The sequence below is a fragment of the Lampris incognitus genome, chromosome 2 (assembly GCF_029633865.1).
Source record: "Lampris incognitus isolate fLamInc1 chromosome 2, fLamInc1.hap2, whole genome shotgun sequence".
In the NCBI taxonomy this organism is placed as follows: Eukaryota; Metazoa; Chordata; class Actinopteri; order Lampriformes; family Lampridae; genus Lampris; species Lampris incognitus.
The window spans coordinates 117,214,369-117,235,725 of NC_079212.1; the positions used below are offsets into that span (position 1 = coordinate 117,214,369).

At 42.1% G+C, this 21,357-nt stretch overlaps 1 protein-coding gene across 2 annotated transcripts in view; it reads left to right on the forward strand.

Annotated features, from left to right (window-relative positions):
- Positions 1 to 2,770: 2,770 nt before the first annotated feature.
- The window catches only part of cxxc1b (CXXC finger protein 1b), a 30,237-nt gene continuing 11,650 nt past the window's right edge, over positions 2,771 to 21,357 (forward strand). The window contains exons 1-9 of one of the 2 annotated variants that reach the window (XR_008809772.1): positions 2,771 to 3,011; positions 4,258 to 4,373; positions 4,461 to 4,561; positions 4,664 to 4,800; positions 14,067 to 14,222; positions 14,545 to 14,691; positions 14,851 to 14,958; positions 15,096 to 15,274; positions 19,436 to 19,643. Coding sequence is in view for 1 of the 2 variants with exons in the window: in XM_056273088.1 (XP_056129063.1) it covers positions 3,009 to 3,011; positions 4,258 to 4,373; positions 4,461 to 4,561; positions 4,664 to 4,800; positions 14,067 to 14,222; positions 14,545 to 14,691; positions 14,851 to 14,958; positions 15,096 to 15,274; positions 19,436 to 19,643 (1,155 nt within the window). In the remaining variant the exon portion in view is untranslated. The remainder of the gene's footprint in view (positions 3,012 to 4,257; positions 4,374 to 4,460; positions 4,562 to 4,663; positions 4,801 to 14,066; positions 14,223 to 14,544; positions 14,692 to 14,850; positions 14,959 to 15,095; positions 15,275 to 19,435; positions 19,644 to 21,357) is intronic. The other variant, XM_056273088.1, reaches the window with a different exon arrangement.

A 21,357-nucleotide genomic window follows, 5' to 3' on the forward strand; every position in this document is an offset into this window, starting at 1 on the left:
TCAAAAGAGAGTATGGGTACCCAGTATTAAATTATGGTAGACAAACATTGAAAGATGAAGATAAAGCAGAGATGCTGGCAAAAACTTTAAATTCACGGTTCTAACAATATCAGTGAAGAAGGGAAAAGAGGAAGGGAAAATACAGTAGCAGAGATTGAAAAGCTATTACAGCAAGAAGAAGACTCCAATGACCTATTAAACAAGCCAGTTACAAAGATAGAACTGGACCGCTCTCCCAAGAAAACCAAGATGTCAGCACCAGGAAAAGATCAGATCTGTTATTTAATGATAAACCATCTTAGTGAACCATCAAAGGATATTTTATTGGAATTATATAATAATAAAGTTTGGGAGGGTGGGAAATTGCCACAAAGCTGGAAGGAGGCTGTTTTAATTCCAATACGTAAACCAGGAAAGGATTGTACAAACCCAGAGAATTATAGACCAATTGCTTTAACATCCAACATATGCATAATAATGGAAGAAGTGATAAACAAAAGGTTAACATATTATATAGAAAATAAAGGTTATATATCTAAATACCAGAGAGGCTTCAGGAGAGGAATAAATACCATGGATGAATACCGTGGATGAGAGGCGAAACGTCTTCACGGATATATACCAAGTCCAGTTGCACTTGATTCAACTCCTTTGGATAACCATGGATCCAGCGGTATGTTTAGAACATGAAGTTAGAAAAGCACAGATAAACAGAGAAAGTATAGTGGCTGTCTTTTTTTTTTATACAGAGAAGGCTTATGATATGATGTGGGGAAAATGATTATTAATCAGACTTTGTAAATTAGGTATCAAAGGTTGAATATATAGATGGAATAATGACTTTTTGCAAGGAAGATCAATACAAGTTAGAATAGGAAAGAAATATTCAGCAAATGTTGTTGAAAATGGAACACCTCAAGGAAGCATAGTAAGCACTTTACTATTTTCCATAATGGTACATGATGTATTTATGAGAATCGAGAATGAGATGGGCCTTTTGCTTTTTGCAGATGATGGGGCAATTTGGAAGAGGGGAAGAAATGTGGAATTCATTATAAGGAAACTGCAGGGGGCTATTATGAATGTAGGAGAATGGTCATATAAATTGGGTTTTAAATTTTCAGTTGATAAGACAAAGACAATGTTCTTTACAAGGAAAAGAATTGATAATGAAATAAAAATAAAATTATATACTCAAGAATTGGAAAGTGTGAAACACTTGTAAGATTTTAGGGATATGGTTTGATGAAAGAATTACATGGCTTATACATATTCAGAAAGTAGTGGAAAATGTAAGAAGGTACTAAATGTACAGTATCAGTACAGTACAGTATCAGGCTTTGAGATTATGCACAGGTGCATTTAAAACAATCCCAACAGCAGCATTACAGGTGGAAATGGAAGACATGCCATTAGAAATGGGAAGGATACAACTATCCTTGAACTACTGGGTTAATTTACAGGGCCATAGTCAGCCTAATCCAACCATAAACACTTTAATCCCCTGTTGGGAAAAGGAGAGGAGGGAAACAAAAAGCTTTGGATGGACAATGACACAGAAAGCAATAGAACTTGAAGTAGAGCAATTAAACATTAGTCCAGCAGTACCTTTGCTAGCAATACCACCTTAGATACTTCCAGATGTCACAGGAGTTTCACATTACTAGGAAAGAAGAATAAAGATGACTTTAATTATGATTCACATATACCATGCAGGTTTTTATTGATAATTACCACAGTTAAGTCCAGATTTATACAGATGCATTGACGAGTTCAGGAAATAAAGTAGGAGTAGCATTTATTGTTCCAGAATTTCATATTAAAGTAGGGAAAAGTATCAATGAGGAAATATCACTATACACAGCAGAAATGCTTGCAATATTGTTAGCAGTGTAGTGGATAGAGGAAACAAGACCATTTATTCAGACTCAAGTTCATCGCTAGCCATTTTACAATACAATCATTCAGACAGCAGACCAGATATTTTAATAGAGGTACAACAAACATTATATAGAATTCAAATGAGGGGTCTTACAGTATAATTTTTATGGGTACCGACACACATTGGCATTGAGGGAAATTAAATTGCAGATGAGATTGCAAAGAAGGCTACATAATCACATTGATTATGGTAGTTACTTTAAGCAAGACAGAAATAAGAAATAAAGAGCATTATTAAGCACAGATTGAAGGAAAGGTGGCAAAAGAGATGGGTCGAAGAGAGGAAAGGACGATGGTTTTACAGAGTTCAAATGAAAGTGGGAGAAATGAGGTGTGCAGGAAGGAACAGGAGAGATAAGACAATAATTTTAGGACTCAGTTTTGGACACACTGGACTAAACAATACGCTTTTCAGAATAGGCAAACACAATACAGGCAGATGTGACTACCGTGGGCAAGAAGAAACAATAGAGCATGTTATGATTTATTGTCAGAAATAATGAGGCAGAAAGAAGGCGTCTGACTCGAAATCTCAGGAAAATAAAAGAACAATTTGATTTAATATATATTCTACAGAAGAATTCAACTGAATTTTATAAAATCTTGTTTCAGCTTCGTAGAATAACTAATTTAATCAAAAAGATTAAATTAGATTTTGTTGGGAGGGACAAGTGTAAATAATAGACATTCTGATTCAAACTCCATACCAGCTCGTGGTGGCCATGTACCAATTCGTTGTTTGCCAACCGCCAATAAACACCAAGAAGAAGAAGAAGAAGAAGAAGAAGACGAAGACGAAGAAGAAGCGAAGAAGAAGAAGCGAAGAAGAAGAAGAAGAAGAAGAAGAAGAAGAAGAAGATGATGATGATGAAGATGATCACCGGTTATAGTTTAACGACTCATAACGAGTTCAGCCGATCCAATCGTTAGCGATCGGCTGCTAGGGTAAAAAAAAGAAAAACAAATATATTCATATATTGAGTTTCAACGGACTCGTTTCTTTGAGCTTAATTTAACTTGTTTCCAGACCATTTCAGCACGTTAAAGAGTTGTACGGACTTCTCAAAATGGTATGGATAAAATCGAGACCCTCGGATGAGCTTGCGGCAACGGTTGAATGCTTTCCTGAGTTAGTTAGCTAACGCTAATTTGGCGTCGTTAAGAGTAAAAGAGACTGTCTTTCAAGTCGTTACGTCAATGCTAGCACTAGACTTGACAGAACTGTTGCTTGTTCAAAACTTGTTATTAACACTCTCAAAATCGTCTTGCCAGTTTTTGATAAATGTGAAGGCAGAAACGTTTGTCTTAATGTCTGTGCAAGAGGCTTAGTTACAAAGTCTAGCTAGCGTCTGAAGTGCCCTACCCTGCTAACGCTAGCTAGCTATTTAGCACCTATTTAGAGCTGGGTCCTTATCAACAGACCCGTACAACAGGAGCTTTTAACAGATCTTACATGAACAAATCAACATCTAAATGTTACTGTGTAATGCTATCAACTCTTAACGACCCGATAACTTGCTAACGTCAATGTAAATCAAGTCAATTATTTTCACTTTCTTTTTTCATGCACTTTAGTAAGACATATGAATGCGCTTAAACCCCAAACACGGAGATACAGTTTGTCTAAAACGGTCTAATAACGGGAGAAATTTATACAGCCAATTGGATGGCACTATATTTAGTATATTGCTTTTGTTTCAGATCAGCCTCGTAATCTCATCTTGATTGGTAATATATATATATTAACCTAGTCGCAGGTGCAGATGGCGTCGTGAATATCGTCACCTTCTTAAAATAATGGCCTAAGCCATATTTTCAAGTTTTTCAAAAAACAATAAACTGACAAATATTGTTTCAGTTTCAGTTTATTCTGTTTTTTGAAAAACTTGAAAATATGACTTAAGCCATTATTTTAAGAAGGTGGATATATATACTTATTTAATGTCACATACTGTTTTAGTGGGGTAGTAGTGCCACAGAACTGGTCACCATATATTGGCATTCTCATAGGCGCTGGTCATTTTTGTGGTATGTGTAGTGGTCGAGCTGGTGAGGTGCTGGTTGCATTTAGGAGAGGGGCATGGCTTGTCAAGTGAAACTTAAACTAGAGTGCTGGTTAAAAAAAAACTAAATTAGCTTCTCATAATGTCACTTTGGAGATGAGAGTTCATGGCGTAATCAGTGACCAATTTAGCATAGATAACTTTAAGCAGCCTCTGTGTGCTCCTGCTCAATGAAAAGCAGTGATGTTTGAGTGCAATTAAAGATAAACTTTTTGTTTAACTTGATACTAAAATGTTTTTTTTTCTTCTAAAGGACAGTGAAATGTCTGACACAGACCTATTACCTGGGCGTGAGAGTAGTAGCATCGAGGGAGAGAATGCACCACTCTACTGTATCTGCAGAAAACCGGACATCAACTGTTTTATGATGTAAGTTAACGCTTCTGACAGAGTTGTTTGAGTCAGTCAGTTCTATGGATGTTATATTGCTCACATGTTTACTTCTGTCATTGACAGTGGCTGTGATAATTGCAATGAATGGTTTCATGGTCACTGCATTAATGTCACTGAGAAGATGGCCAAGGCAATCCGGGAGTGGTACTGCATGCGATGTAGAGGTGATGAATTTTGCCTTTGTTTCTGAGAGCAATTCTTAATGTTAAACATTTTAATACAGCCTTGAAATAAGCTAAACAATGTTGCTTTTTCCACATCTCCAGGTCAAAACGCTTCATTGGAAATAAAGTACCGCTCAAAGAAGAACAGAGAAAAGGATTCTGAGTCAGAAAGAACTGAAAAACAATACAGCAACTCTAGTACTCCAGAATATAGAAGTGAGAGGCGGCGTGGATCAAAGGTGAGTGGCGTTTCATTTAGGGGGGTGGAGAGAGCAAAACTGGGCATCCATTCATCAATTATCCAAACCGCTTATCATGCTCTCAGGGTCGCGGAGATGCTGGAGCCTATCCCAGCAGTCATTGGGCAGCCGGCAGGGAGACACCCTAGACAGGCCGCCAGGCCATCACAGGACCCACACGCACACACACACATTCACACCTAGGGACAATTTAGTACGACCGATTTACCTGACCTACATGTCTTTGGACTGTGGGAGGAAACTGTAGCACCCAGAGAAAACCCATGCAGACACGGGAGAAATGCAAACTCCACACAGAGAACAACCTGGGATGGACCCCCAAGGTTGGTCTACCCCGGGGTTCAAACCCAGGACCATCTTGCTGTGTGGCGACTGCGCTAATCACTGCACCACCGTGCTGCCCCAAAACTGGGCAACAGCCCTTCATTTTGAAGTCTTATCAATAATTGAATTATCAATTCAGGATGGCAGCCTCGGTACAGCGCTCTCTAATAGTTTTCTCTGTTTTCTGTTTATTCTCTGTGTCTGGTTACTCAAACCTGATTACTTTCACTAGAGAAGAACTGCTTAACATTAAGCAGTTAACTCCGGATAGTTTTTCGCCAGTTTTCACAAATCTGGACAATTTTTTGGAGAGTTTTGTTGGAGGAACCGCGGCTCTCTTGACACATGGAGGTGACGCAGAAGGGGGAAGTGCGCAGGTGCACTGATGAGGCTCTAGCAAGCAGGGATTTCGATCTGCACTCCCAGCAATTCACCTGGTGAATCTCATTTGCCAGGTGAATCACCTGGCGAATCCAGTTCTTTACAGTGGATTTCATTTGCCAGGCTTCTGCCTACACCGAACGGATTGCGTAACAGTGCTATCGGGGAAAGTGAAGGTCGGAGCAATTTGCTTCTACATAAATGCGAGTTGGTATAGAGATTTCATAGTGTTAAATACTTCAGCCCGAACTTGGAGACGTTGTGCATAAATTGGAAGCCATTTTAGTCACTGTGGGAGTTTTCATCCTTAATCCTGGTCAGTATTTACATGCCACCCCAGGCCAGTGTGAATGGCGCACTGCAAACCCTGGCTGATGAGATTACCAGCTTGGAACAAAACATACAGACTCACTTTTCATAATCCTTGGGGACTTAACAGAGCAAAATTAAACCACAAACTACCAAAATAAAAACAGGATATTGTCCCAACAGGGAAAATAAACACACTGGACCACTGCTACATAATTCTTAGAGATGCATATCACTCTGTCTCCCGGGCAGCGTTGGGGCACTCTGATCACTGCTTGGTTCATCTTAATCCAACCTACAGGCAAAAACTAACTGCAAAGCCTGTGGTTAAAACAGTGTAGAAATCAACCAGCGAAGCAAAGCAGGAACTGCAAGACTGGATGAGTGATGAAACGTTTCTCCCAATAAACGTTGTGTCCAGATGAACTGATTCAATTTTTCTTTCACCAGACATAGAAACAGTTTTTTCCCCCCACAGGTCATCTCTGTCGTGAACACTTAACAGCATGGTGCAGTAATGGACACTTATTATGTAAATATGACACTTTGTAAATAGTCCCCTCTGGTCAAGATGTGCAATACAAATGTACAATTGTAAACACACATACAACTGCTGTTTATTGTTATAATTATAACAAGTATATAATATAAAGCCAAAGTATCTTTATTGTCCCTTACAGGGAAATTAGTTTGCAGCAAGTATATATAAAACTCTCACACAAAACAAAACATACAAACACCAAGGCAGAATTGACACATCATTGATGGACAACAAAAAAACAACAGGACATAGTAGGCCAGGAGAACCAAAGGAGTTCAAATATACAGACCATGGAAACAAGCGATCTGCAGACAACGGATGAATGCTGTCTACCATTTAACAATTGAATGGCAGTGGAGACAAAGGAAGCCTTGTATCTCTTAGTCCTAATACAGGGCATCCTCAACCGACGACCTGAGGGTAACAGCTCAAACTCTGGCCGAAGGGGGTGACCTTGGCACTCCAGAAGGGAAGTAGCCTTTCTGAATACCTTCCTATTATATAGGTCGGTAAGCAGGTCTTTACTTCTCCTTGAAATCTTACTAGCTTGTTTGATGAGTCTATCAAGCCTTTTTTTTTTATTAGCCAGTGTCAAATTACCAAACCAAGCAACAATACAGTAAATTAAAACTGTTCCAATAAAACATCTATAAAAGAGAGTCATCATCTGGGAGGAGACATTAAATGTACACTTTCCTCAGGAAAAAAAGTCTTTGTTGGACCTTCTTTGATGTGGAAGCAACATGAGTTTCAAAGCACAATTTGTTGTTGAGAACAACCTCCAGATATTTGTAGCTGTTCACAAGCTCAGTTGTCAGCACCTTTAATGCTGGTTGGTACAGGACTAGGAGGAGTCTTTCTAAAGCTGACTATCATGTCTTTAATTTTAGACACATTTAAGTGGAGAAAGGACTCATCACACCAAGATACGAAATTGACCACAGGTCCCATGTTCCTCCTCCCATTCAAGAAGACTTACAATCACTGAATCATCCGCAAATTTGAATATGTGTCTATTGGTATGGTTGCTGCGACAGTCATTAGTGTACAAGATGTAGAGTAATGGGAAGAGGCAACAACCCTGAGGGGAACCAGTTGGAAGAATACAGCTGATTGGAAAAGGAGCCATTAACCCTCACACACTGGGACCTATCAGTCAAGAAGTCCAGTATCCAGCCAACTAGATTAAGATCCAGTTTGAAGAGATGAATGAGCTTTTTTGCTAACTAATGTGGCTGGATCGTGTTAAAGGCTGAGGAGAAATCTATAAACAGGCTGGCATGAGCATTTGTCCCCTCAAGATGGCAGTACAGAAATTTTAAAGAGCAGGGTAACCAAATTGACAGATTTGCTTCAAAATACTTTATAAATGCGGGAGATGTATTGCTGTTGACATGTTAAAATGTGTTGAACCATGTATAGAACTGATTTGCGGAGTTAGACCGTTTTTGGGTATTTTTCCCGTTTTCCTTTCTTGATTTTTTTTGGCCGGCTTCCTAGGTGACGTCGCCGTCTTCCTTTCGGTGCCATGCCCCCAGAGTCTGAAACCAGTGGATGCTGCAGATTTTTACATGTTTTTGAAGCTTTGTTTTATATACTTCGCAACATTTTTAATCATACAGAATTGGCGGGGTGGTTACTGATATGTTTTCCTGGGGTATGGGTATCTCAAAACACAGATTTGAGCTCAGTTACCCACCACTTTAATAGTGTTATCATGGCATCTTGTACACCCCTGTCGGGTCTGTATTCAAGTTGCAGTGAATCAAGGGGTTTCTCCACCTGCAATAAAACCTCGTTTTTAATGAGCTTCTCAAATATCTTCATGATTAAAGACGTCAATGCTATTGGGACCCTCTGCTGCTGAAGGGATAGTGTGAAAATGGTTTGAAAGATTCCACACAACTGTTCAGCACAGGTTTTAAGAACTTGATATTAAGAACCACAGATATTATCAGATCCAGGGCTTTTGCTAGACTTGGTGACTTTGAAGTGTTTTTCCACACTTTTGCTATCAACAGTCAAGCTGGGGGAGCGCTTGCGCTGTTCTTTAATGCATTCAATTTATCTGTCAAGTCATGATTATCAAATCTTAAGTAAAATTTGTTTAACTCATCAACCAACTGTTTATCTGAGTTAAAACCAGCCAGAGCAATGTTCCTGTTGCCTTTGTCTTTACACCCAGTCATAGATTTCATACCATTCCAGGCTACCCTTAAATTGTTACTGCTTAGCTCAGCTACTGTTTTATCTCTACCTGAGTTTAGCCTTTTTGATTTCTGACCTGATCTCCTTCTTTGTTTCCTTAACTACAGTATCATTGCCCTCTTTAAAAGCATTTTTCCTTTTATGAATCAGACCCTTAAGGGCTGATGAAGCCCATGGTTTGTTGTTTGGGAAAATCTTGACAGCCTTGGTTAGAATCACATTGTCTGTACAAAAGGAGATATAGCTACACACAACATCCATTAGCTCATCAATATTGTCTGAGGATTCAGTAAACACCGACCAGTCTGTACAGTTGAAGCACCCCTGCAGGGTGAGAGAGGAGTCAGCATTCTAGACCTTCACCTGCCTTATGTGCCCTTTCTCTCTCCTCAACACATTCTTATAAACAGGCAAAAGATGCACCGTATTGTGATCAGAAGATCCAAGGGCGGGGCCCGCCTCCGACTTGTACGCTCCCTTTATGGAGCTATAACAGAGGTCCAGAGTTTTATTATGACGCGTAGGACAGCTGACATATTGATAAAAGGTGTTCAATGTTTTCTTCAAGTTACAGTGGTTAAAGTCTTCCAGTATAATATTGGGGGCATCCGGAGAGATAGTTTGAAGTGACTGTACCACTTTGAAGATGGTTTCCACTGCAACCTCTGCGTTGGCCTTGGGATGAATGTACACAACGGTGACAAACACCTGGGGGAATTCCCTCAGGAGATAAAAGTGTCTTACTGACACAGACAAGAGCTCAATATATGGCAAACACAGCCGCTCCCGCACAGTAAAATTGTTGCATCATCTGCAATTGATATACAGGCACACATTCCCTCCGTGTGAGTTTTGTGTGACTGCATTATCCCAGTCCAGCCATATGGGAGTGCCAAAGCCATTTATATCCAGGGAGGCGTCAGATCGTTCTCTGTGAACCATGTTTCCGTGAATGCTAAGCGACAAGCATCCGTGTATTCACGTAGATGTCTGGTATTCGCTTGTAATTCTTCCATTTTATTCCTCAGTGATTGAACGTTGGCCAGGATCATCGAGAGCAGGGGAACGTGATTGTTTTGCAGTTGCTTACGTAACCGCTGCTGCACACCACCTGCGGTATATTACATATGGTATGTAATTATGGCGGCACAGTGGCGCAGTGGTTAGCGCAATTGCCTCACAGCAAGAAGGTCCTGGGTTTGAGCCCCGGGGTAGTCCAACCTTGGGGGTCGTCCTCTGTGTGGAGTTTGCATGTTCTCCCTGTGTCTGCGTGGGTTTCCTCCAGGTGCTCTGGTTTCCTCCCACAATCCAAAGACATAAGTCAGGTGAATTGGCCATACTAAATTGTCCGTAGGAATGAATGTGTGTGTGTGTGTGTGTCGGCCCTGTGATGGCCTGGCGGCCTGCCCAGGGTGTCGCCCCACCTGCCGCCCAATGACTGCTGGAATAGGCTTCAGCATCCCCGCGACCCTGAGAGCAGGATAAGTGGTTAAGATAATGGATGGATGGATGTAATTATATAATAGATGAATATATAGTATATGTTTTAATACATGCGGCACGGTGGCACAGTTGTTAGCGCAGTTGCCTCACAGTGAGAAGGTTCTGAATTTGAGCCCTGGGGTAGTCCAACCTTGGGGTTTGTCCTCTGTGTGGAGTTTGCATGTTCTCCCCGTATCTGTATTGGTTTCCTCTGGGTACTCCGGTTTCCTCCCACAGTCCAAAGACATGTAGGTCAGGTGAATCGGCCATACTAAATTGCCCCTAGGTATGAATGTGTGTGTGTGTGTCGGCCCTGTGTGATGGCCTGGCGGCCTGTCCAGGGTGTCTCCCCGCCTGCCGCCCAGTGACTGCTGGGATAGGCTCCAGCATCCCCCCAACCCTGAGAGCAGGATTAGCGGTTTGGACAATGGATGGATGTTTTAGTACACAACAAGTAAGGCTCAGCGTTTTCAGTTTTTACCGATTTTCACCGAAAAATACCCAATTTTTTTAAAAGGAGCAGATCGGTTTAAACCAATTATAGTCCGATTTTCACATGGATTTTGTATTCTTTATTTTTTCAACTGATTTTCACCTGTTTTTTAATATTCAAAATAAACACCGATAAATTCCCGGATTTTGTTTTTATGAAAAATAAAAACTGAAAACGCTGAGCCCTGATAACAACCCTGATAACAAGTATAATTTTATAAGCATAATAAATTATTCCGTATATAAGTATTCCATTTATTTATTTTTTTGTTTTTTTGTGTGTGAGTGATATATGCAAGTACTGTAAACTGGAGTCAAAAATCCTCGAATGCGTAAGTACACTTTGCCAATAAAGTTGATTCTGATTCTGATTGAAGTTTCTTCTTGGATGTAGCTCAACTAAATGACCACTGACCTTAAAGGAAATCATGCTATAAGTCATTTTGAAACTACTGTACAGATTTAAGAGGACAATTTTCCGTAGTCAAAGGGTAACATGAGGTGAAGATGTATTTCATGGTGACAATGCAAGGCTAAAATAATTATTTGAACTGTGTTGGCCCACCTTCAAGTCTAGTAAATTACACAGTGCATTTCACCAGTCTCCTTTCCCACTCATACAGTGCATCCGGAAAGTATTCACACCCCTTCATTTTCCCCACATTTTGTTATGTTACAGCCTTATTCCAAAATGGATTAAATTCCTTTTTTTTCTCATCGATCTACACACAATACCCCATAATGACAGAGTGAAAAAGGTTTTGTAGAAATTTTTGCAAATTTATTAAAAATAAAAAACTGAAATATTGCGTGTACATAAGAATTCACACCCTTTGCTATGACACTCAAAATTGAACTCAGGTTCATCCTGTTTCCACTGATCGTCCTTGAGATGTTTCTATATCTTGATTGGAGTCCACCTGTAGTAAATTCAATTGATTGGACATGATTTGGAAAGGCACACACCCGTCTATATAAGGTCCCACTGTTGACAGTGCATGTCAGAGCAGAAACCAAGCCATGAAGTCAAAGGAATTGTCTGTGAACCTCCGAGACAGGATTGTATCGAGGCACAGATCTGGGGAAGGGTACAAAAAAATTTCTACAGCTTTGAAGGTTCCGAAGAGCACAGTGGTCTCCATCATTCGTAAATGGAAGAAGTTTGGATCCACCAGGACTCTTCCTAGAGCTGGCCGCCCAGCCAAACTGAGCAATCAGGGGAGAAGGGCCTTGATCAGGGAGGTGACCAAGAACAAGATGGTCACTCTGACAGAGCTTCAGCGTTCCTTTGTAGAGATGGGAGAACCTTCCAGAAGGACAACCATCTCTGCAGCACTCCACCAATCAGGCCTTTATGGTAGAGTGGCCAGACGGAATCCTCTGCTCAGTAAAAGGCACATGACAGCCCACTTAGAGTTTGCCAGAAAGCACCTAAAGGACTCTCAGACCATGAGAAACAAGATTCTCTGGTCTGATGAAACCAAGATTGAACTCTGGCCTGAATGCCAAATGTCACATCTGGAGGAAACCAGGCACCTCTCATCACCTTGCTAATACCATCCCTACAGTGAAGCATGGTGGTAGCAGCATCATGCTGTGGGGATGTTTTTCAGCAGCAGGAACTGGGAGACTAGTCAGGATCGAGGGAAAGATGAATGGAGCAAAGTACAGAGGGATCCTTAATGAAAACCTGCTCCAGAGCGCTCAGGACCTCAGACTGGGGCGAAGGTTTACCTTTCAACACGACAACGACCCTAAGCACACAGCCAAGACAATGAAGGAGTGGCTTCGGGACAAGTCTGTGAATGTCCTTGAGTGGCCCAGCCAGAGCCCAGACTTGAACCCCATTGAACATCTCTGGAAGGACCTGAAAATAGCTGTGCAGCGATGCGCCCCATCTAACCTTACAGAGCTCGAGAGGATCTGCAGAGAAGAATGGGAGAAATACCCCAAATATAGGTGTGCCAAGCTTGTAGCTTCATACCCAAGAAGACTTGAGGCTGTAATCGCTGCCAAGGGTGCCTCAACCAGGTACTGAGTAAAGGGTGTGAATACTTATGTAATGCAATATTTCAGTTTTTTATTTTTAATAAATTTGCAAAAATGTCTACAAAACCTTTTTTGCTTTGTCATTATGGGGTATTGTATGTAGATTGATGAGGGAAAAAAAGGAATTTAATCCATTTTGGAATAAGGCTGTAACATAACAAAATGTGGGGAAAGTGAAGGGGTATGAATACTTTCCGGATGCACTGTACATTATTTCAGTGGACAATTTTAGCTGCTTCTTTGATTTAGACTCCCAACAACAACCTGTCAGTTCAGTATTTGATGTCTGATATTACTGAATATAAATTGCATTTAGTTTAAAAAAAAGTTTTTAAGAAAAAAATGGCAGTATAAATGTGATAGATTTCACTCATAACTAATACAATTTTCTACTAGTGAGCTTACTTAGTGAGCTGTAGTTGGGCCAATCCTTGGTTAGTATTTTTGGTTTTAGGGCAATGTAGCTGCACATTTACATGATTCTAAGTGATTGCATGACATGTAAAGCATGTGCTTCACTCTGGGTGTTATTGTAACATGGGTTTTTGGCCAGTTTAAGTGAGAACAAAGAATTTTGCTGGAGAAAAAGGCTTAAGCATACCAGTCTGTTGATGTGTTCATTGTGCAGCCTTGAGCTGCTTAGTAACAACTGTCTGTATCCATCTCGTCTGGTTTGCCGTCAACTCTACTTTGCCACCCGGTCGTGAGTAACTCTATTGCACGTGCACAATCTTTTATTTTATGCTGCTTCGGACTGTGATTAAACGCAAGTGAAGTGGACACTTCTGTTTTTAGGCTCCAACGCACCCTAGCAACGAATCAGGCCTGCAACATTTATTTGAGACATTTTATTTTATTTCTTCCATTTCTCCTTGGATACACAAAGGGTTCTGAGTGACAGGGGTGTGAGTGTGTGTGAACCCACAATTTGTCATTTTCCCATTCTATAACTTAGTTACCCTTGATAGTAATTGAAAAGGTACTGTCATACTAAATTCATGTATGTTTTTTATTTTATTTTATTTCATGTTTCTAGTAAAAAATTATGTACTTTCACTAGTGTCTACTAACTAAAAAGATATATCTGCATTCAAAATAATTGATTGAGTAATTGAGTAATGTGTTTACTGTTAGATAAGGCCATAAATAAGTGGGAGCATAAATTAATGGTACAGATTTAAAAAAAACATTTTAGTCTTAGCAGACTTGATTTCAGCTCATTAAAAGTTGCTACGTGGAGGCAACGCTAAATATTAAAATACAGGTATAAAAATCGAAATTTGTAAATTTTGTCAAGAGACCATTCATTTTGGTAACCCAGGGCCCCACCTGTAGAAGTAAAACAGTGGTGACTATAGTTAATATCAAGGTGGGTGTTACACAGTGGATATTGTCTAACACCCATAGTCAAATTGAATACAAAAGATGCAGGTTATCTCATGTCAAATTTTCTCTCCAGGTAAAACGCTCTGTCCGCATGTGTGGGGAATGTGAGCCCTGCAGAAGAACTGAGGACTGTGCTCAGTGTGACTTCTGCATGGACATGAAGAAGTTTGGAGGCCCCAACAAAATAAGGCAGAAGTGCAGATTTAGGCAGTGTGAAGTTCGGGCCAGGGTATTTCCTCCTTACACAATGACATAATATTGTATTTCATCCTTTTGAAAATTCATTCCTTACATAATTAAGTTGGCAAGTGAAATCTTGGTCAGAATTAAACTGTAGCAATGCTATAATGTAGTAATGCTGTAGTGATTCTGTAGTAAACTGTAGTAATAGTATCAGACTTGTGGTAATGCATGGCGGTTGATATAGGTTCAAAGTTAGCATTTTAATTAAGCACAAAGTAGTTTTGAAATTAAAGTCCTGTGACTCAAATAGATTTACGATTCTTAATGTCATTTAATGGATCCCTGAGCATACTTGGTTGATTTTTCAGAAAATGCTGCGTGTGAAAGATGAGGAGTTCTCCTTGCAAGACAGGCGAGAGAATTCCCACCACAAGCGGAGACGATACTCTGATGACTATGACAGTGAGGCAGAGCTGTACCAGCAATACAAAGCAGCTGGATATGACGATGCCATGGTAGGGAATCATTAATAAAACAGTTGTAAATTAACAATCACATTATCTTTTTTTAAGGTGTAATCAATTTACGTCCCCATATTTGATTTTTTCAGTGGACACAATTTTATTTCACTGTTTACTTTTTCCACTGCTTGCACGATCTCCCCTCTCACCCAGCCGTGGCTCAGCGATGAGGATGATGAGCCTCCATTCAGTCCTGTCATGCGAAAGAAAGCTGTGAAGGTGAAACATGTCAAGAGACGAGAGAAGAAGTTCGACAAGAAAGTAAGAAAAAGTTTGTTTACTAGTGGAAAGGATAGTTTGGGGTTTTAAGTGCATGTCTTTGTTTTTATGCCAAATTATTTCATGTTGATGAATTATTTAACATCTGGTTCACAACTGTTTCTTTTTATGTTTGTTAGAAGGAGTCCCGACGCCACAAACAAAAGCAGAAACACAAGGATAAAACCAGACACAGCAGTCGAGGGGATGGTGGTGATAGTGGAGGTTTGCGTCAGTGTCTAGGGCCCAGCTGTGTGGAGGCAGCACGTCCCAACTCCAAATACTGCTCTGAGGACTGTGGCATGAAGTTGGCTGCCAAGTAAGAACTTGTGCTTGGGTTTATCTTAGAATGCATCTGATGTCATATTATAGAGTAAAAAAAAAGTCCTCCACATTACCAGAATGGCTTTCTGGCAGTGATGGAACTTGTTTTTACATTACATTACAGTCATTTGGCCGACGCTTTTATCCAAAGCGACTTACAATAAGTGCATTTAACGTAGGAAATCAAGGAGAACTACTAGTCATCAGAGGTCATAAGTGCATCTAAACAAGCATCTAAGAGCAAAACCAGTGCTAAAGTAAAAGTTCAAGACAGAATATTTTTTTTTAAGTTAGTGAATACAGTAAGTGCTAAGAACAAGTAACAGGGTAGTAGTTCTTGAAGAGGTGAGTTTTTAACCTGCGCCGAAAAATGGGCAACGACTCCGCTGTCCTGTCATCAGTGGGGAGTTCATTCCACCACTGTGGGGCCAGGACAGAAAAGAGTCATGACCGGGTCGATCGGCAGCAAGGGCCTCTGAGCGACGGGGCAACCAGGCGTCCCGAGGCAGCAGAGCGAAGTGGTCGGGCGGGGGTGTAGGGCTTGACCATGGCCTGGAGATAGGAAGGAGCTGTTCCTTTCACTGCCCTGTAGGCTAGCACCAGAGTCTTAAACTGGATGCGAGCAGCTACTGGGAGCCAGTGTAGGGGCGTGAGAAGGGGAGTTGTGTGGGAGAACTTAGGGCGGTTGAACACCAGACGAGCTGCAGCTTTCTGAACAAGCTCCAGAAGTCTGATGGCCGACACCGGGGCGCCAGCAAAGAGGGAGTTGCCGTAGTCCAGCTGGGAGATGACCAGAGCCTGGATGAGCACCTGTGCCATCTTGTCGGTGAGGAATGGGCGAATCCTCCTGATGTTATAGCGGAGAAATCTGCAGGAGCGAGCAACCAGTGCAACGTTTTCAGTAAATGACAGTTGGTCATTCAGGATCACACCCAGATTCCTCACAGTCCGAGTTGGCATCACCACAGTGTTGTCAATGGTGATGGCCAGGTCTCGGTGCGGGCAACCTTTCCCCGGGAGGAACATCAGCTCTGTCTTGCCCAGATTGAGCTTTGGGTGGTGTGTCGCCATCCACTCCGAGATGTCAGTCAAGCACGCAGCAATGCCAGTCTCTACTTGTGTGTCAGAGGGAGGAAAGGACAAGATCAGCTGGGTGTCATCGGTATAACAGTGGTAAGAGAAGTCATGCGAGCGAATAACAGAACCCAGGGATGTCGTGTTCAGGGGGAATAGGAGAGGACCCCGAACCGAACCCTGTGGAACGCCTGTAGTCAGTCTGTGAGGCTCCGACACAGATCCCCTCCATGTCACCTGGTAGGAGCGACCCATCAGGTAGGTTGTAAACATTGAGAGTGCAGAGCCTGTGACACCCAGCCCCTAGAGGGTAGAGAGGAGGACCTGGTGGTTCACTGTGTCGAACGCAGCTGACAGGTCCAGGAGTATCAGGACAGAGGAGAGAGTTTGCTCTCGCAGAGTGCAGCGATTCTTCCACTGCAAGGAGAGCCGTCTCTGTCGAGTGACCCACCCTGAACCCAGACTGGTTGGGGTCCGGAAGGTTGTTCTGGTGGAGGTACAAAGAAAGTTGGTTAAAGACAGCAAGTTCGAAAGTTTTGGATAGAAAGGGTAGAAGGGAAACTGGTTTGTATTTTTTGACGTCAGAGGAGTTAAGTGATGGTTTCTTGAGTAGGGGGGTGACTCTAGCAGTCTTGAAGGCAGATGGAAAGCATCCTGCCTGGAGGGAGGTGTTGATGAGGTGGGTTAGATAAGGAAGAAGTTCAGGTGCTATAGACTGAAGAAGAGGGGAGGGGACCAGGTCAAGGGAGCATGTAGAGGGGCGACTGGATGTGATGAGGTTTAGAACCTCGTCGAGGGAGAGGGGAGCGAGGTGGGATAGGGTGGGATGTGGAGAGGTGAGGGAGGGTGCAGAGGGTAGGATAGTGCAAGCAGCACTAACCGGGTGGTGAGAAAAGGAGGATCTGATGTTATTTACCTTGTCAAAGAAGTTAGCGAAGTCATCAGGGAGAAGGGTGGAAGTAGGGGAGGAGGTGGGGGTTGAAGAAGTGTAGAGAAGGTTTCAAAGAGTTTCTTAGGATTAGAGGCAGAGGATAGGATTTTAGAGCGATAGAAGGCAGCCTTAGCAGCAGAAAGAGAGCAGGAGAAAGTGGAAAGAAGAGAGACTGTAAGTTGAGAAGGTCCTCTGGGAGTTTGCCTTTTCTCCATTTGCGCTCTGCCACTCTCAGGCTCCGTCTTTCAGTACGTACTGAGTTGGTCAGCCAAGGGGCAGGTGGAGTTGGGCATGCAGGCCTGGATGTGAGGGGACAGAGATTGTCCAGAGAAGAGGAGAGGGTAGAGAGAAGATCAGTAGCAGTTTCAGGGGGTAGGAGAGAGAAAGATTCAGGTGTAGGGAGGATAGAGGTAACAGAGGAAGAAAGATCAGTGGCGGAGAGAGAGTGGCGGTGTCTACGGGTGGAAACCATGTGGGTAGGGGAAGGGGCTGAGGGGGGTGAAGAGAGGGAGAGTGAATAGGACATGAAATAGTGGTCAGAGAGCTAGAGGGGAGTAACAGAGAGATTGGAAATAAGACAGTGTCTAGTAAAGATAAGGTCCAGCTGGTTGCCGGCCTTGTGGGTAGCAGGAGAGGGTGAGAGGTGAAGGTCAAAGGAGGAGAGGAAAGAGAGAAGAGGATCTAGCTTGTTAGTGTGGATGTTGAAGTCACCGAGAAGGATAAGTGCAGAGTCATCAACAGAGAAGTGCGAGATAAGTGTGTCAAGCTCCTCCAGAAACTCACCAAGGGGGCCTGGTGGGCGGTACACAACCACAATGGTGAGTTTGACTGGATAAGAGACAGTAAAAGCATGAAATTCAAAAGCGGGCGGAGAAAGATATCATCTTACTCCCTCCTTGGTTCAGGGATGGTCGTTCCGTCTGCACATACTAGATGGCCTCTTTGACTCCCCGTTCAAACCATTGTTCCTCCCTATCCAGGATGTGCTCATCCTCATCTTTCTCCATCTTACAACGCTGTGATTGCAGCTGTTCTCCATCATGCTGCTGATCTTTATTTTTACGCAGCTGGTCTATTTTTTTTTCCCTCCCTATGCGTGACTATGCGGCCCTCCAAAAGACGAGTACAATCAGTTTAAACATGATGAAAATAAATACCTCATTGTACCAGAGGCAATGTGACACAGCAATGCAACCTTGTGGGATGTTCTTTTCATTGCACATTATAAAACAGTAAATCAAATCAATGATTAAATGGTAAATTGACTGCATTTATATAGCACTTTTCTAGTCTGTCGACCACTCAGTGCTTTGCAATGTATGCCCCACACACAAACACACACATCTCCATACACTGATGGCGGAGGCTGCTATGTAAGGCACCAACCTGCTCATCAGGAGCAGTTAGGGGTTCAGTGTCTTGCTCAAGGATACTTCGACACACTCTCTGGAAGAGCTGGGGATGGAACCAGTGACCTTCAGGTTACTAGATGGTCCGCTCTACCTCCTGAGCCATGCCGCCCCTGTATCCATAATCCTGTAGTTGAAATGATTGTTCAGTACCAGATAAAGCATTTTCCACCTAACTTGCCAATTTTCCAAAGTATCCTACTTGAAATTTCCTCCGAAAACTCCTCAGAAAACATGGCTGGCACGCAACCACATGCAACACAGACGTAGTTGGTGTAGCAGGTTAAAAACAAAAACAAAAAAACTGTCCCACCTATGTGACTCACCGCATTTATGCCTGGTCAGTGGTTCACGTTGAGTGTGCATAATTGAAGCATCATCTTTTTGGCCCGTCATATCAGCATTTCGGGCCAATGCCAATATTTCATTTTAAAGCCTTTATCAGCTGATACCGATGATGTGCCGCTATCATTGTGCATTCCTAATCAAGACATATAAGCCATAAATTACTTCATGATATTTGATCACTAAAAATGAAAATATCTGTTCACAAAAATGACTGGTAAGATAAAAAAAGCAAAATCTCAATCTTTATCTCTGGCACTATAAATTGACTTAGTCTGGCCTTTGTATGGTTTGTGTGTGTGTGTGTGTGTGTGTGTGTGTGTGTGTGTGTGTGTGTGTGTGTGTGTGTGTGTGTGTGTGTGTGTGTGTGTGTATACGTGTGTGTTTCCATCACTAGTCGAATTTATGAGATTCTCCCCCAGCGTATCCAGCAGTGGCAGCAGAGTCCCTGCGTTGCTGAGGAGCAGGGTAAAAAACAGCTGGAGCGCATCAGGCGTGATCAGCAGAATGCTCGCCTGCGTCTAACAGAGATGGAGCGGCGCTTCCATGAGCTGGAGGGCATCATCGCCAAAGGCAAGCAGCAGGTGGTTCAGCAGGATGAAGAGGTGAGATGTCAACAATTTATCAATCTCTGCCCACCTAGTCACATCCTTTTTTTTTTGTTGCAAATAATGGCTTCTTTTCCAGTGGGTAAATAACCCATGTGGGACTATTCAGGGCAAGCTTTGCAAGTCACTATCATAGGATCACAATCATGAAAGCATTAGGCTATTTGTAAATTCAGCTAATATTCCATCTTTACATATATCATCTATTGGGAACAACAATCAAATCAAAGAAATTTTACTTTTAGAAATTCATTTCCATAAGTAAGAATAGCCCATACACCAATAATGTGGCCAGTCCAAAGTTTCCTCAATCATTTTTATTTTCAAGTGAACCCTTCTTTCTTATCCCATAAGTTGAATCAGTTCAGCTGGACATAGCGTTTAGTGGGAAACCGTTTTATCATTAATCTAAGTGACTTCGTCAGTCACAGCTGACTGCAGCTATCCCCAACCTTATACACAGCACAGTTGCATAATGACCAAAACCAACGATCGCTTTTATATGCATATTGCCGTGACCATTAATTAAGAGTTACAATGGCCATGTGTACTAGTCACAGAGGATTGGGGAATAGCTGCAATCACAGCATTGTAAGATGGAGACATACAGTGGTGTGAAAAAGTGTTTGCCCCCTTCCTGATTTCTTATTTTTTTGCATGTTTGTCACACTTAAATGTTTCAGATCATCAAACAAATTTAAATATTAGACAAAGATAACACAAGTTAACACAAAATGCAGTTTTTAAATGAAGGTTTTTATTATTAAGGGGGAAAAAAAATCCAAAGCTACATGGTCCTGTGTGAAAAAGTGATTCCCCCCTAAACCCAATAACTGGTTGGGCCACCCTTAGCAGCAACAACTGCAATCAAGCGTTTGCGATAACTGGCAATGAGTCTTTTACAGCGCTGTGGAGGAATTTTGGCCCACTCATCTTTGCAGAATTGTTGTAATTCAGCCACATTGGAGGGTTTTTGAGCATGAACCGCCTTTTTAAGGTCATGCCACAGCATCTCAATCGGATTCAGGTCAGGACTTTGACTAGGCCACTCCAAAGTCTTTATTTTGTTTTTCTTAAGCTATTCAGAGGTGGACTTGCTGGTGTGTTTTGGATCATTGTCCTGCTGCAGAACCCAAGTGCGCTTCAGCTTGAGGTCACGAACAGATGGCCGGACATTCTCCTCCAGGATTTTTTGGTAGACAGCAGAATTCATGGTTCCATTTACCACAGCAAGTCTTCCAGGTCCTGAAGCAGCAAAACAGCCCCAGACCATCACACTACCACCACCATATTTTACTGTTGGTATGATGTTCCTTTTCTGAAATGCGGTGTTATTTTTACGCCAGATGTAATGGGACACACACCTTCCAAAAAGTTCAACTTTTGTCTCGTCAGTCCACAGAGTATTTTCCCAAAAGTCTTGGGGATCATCAAGATGTTTTCTGGCAAAACTGAGATGAGCCTTTATGTTCTTTTTGCTCAGCAGTGGTTTTCGTCTTGGAACTCTGCCATGCAGGCCATTTTTGCCCAGTCTCTTTCTTATGGTGGAGTCATGAACACTGACCTTAACTAAGGCAAGTGAGGCCTGCAGTTCTTTGGATGTTGTTGTGGGGTCTTTTGTGACCTCTTGGATGAGTCGTCACTGCGCTCTTGGGGTAAATTGGTCGGCCGGCCACTCCTGGGAAGGTTCACCACTGTTCCATGTTTTCGC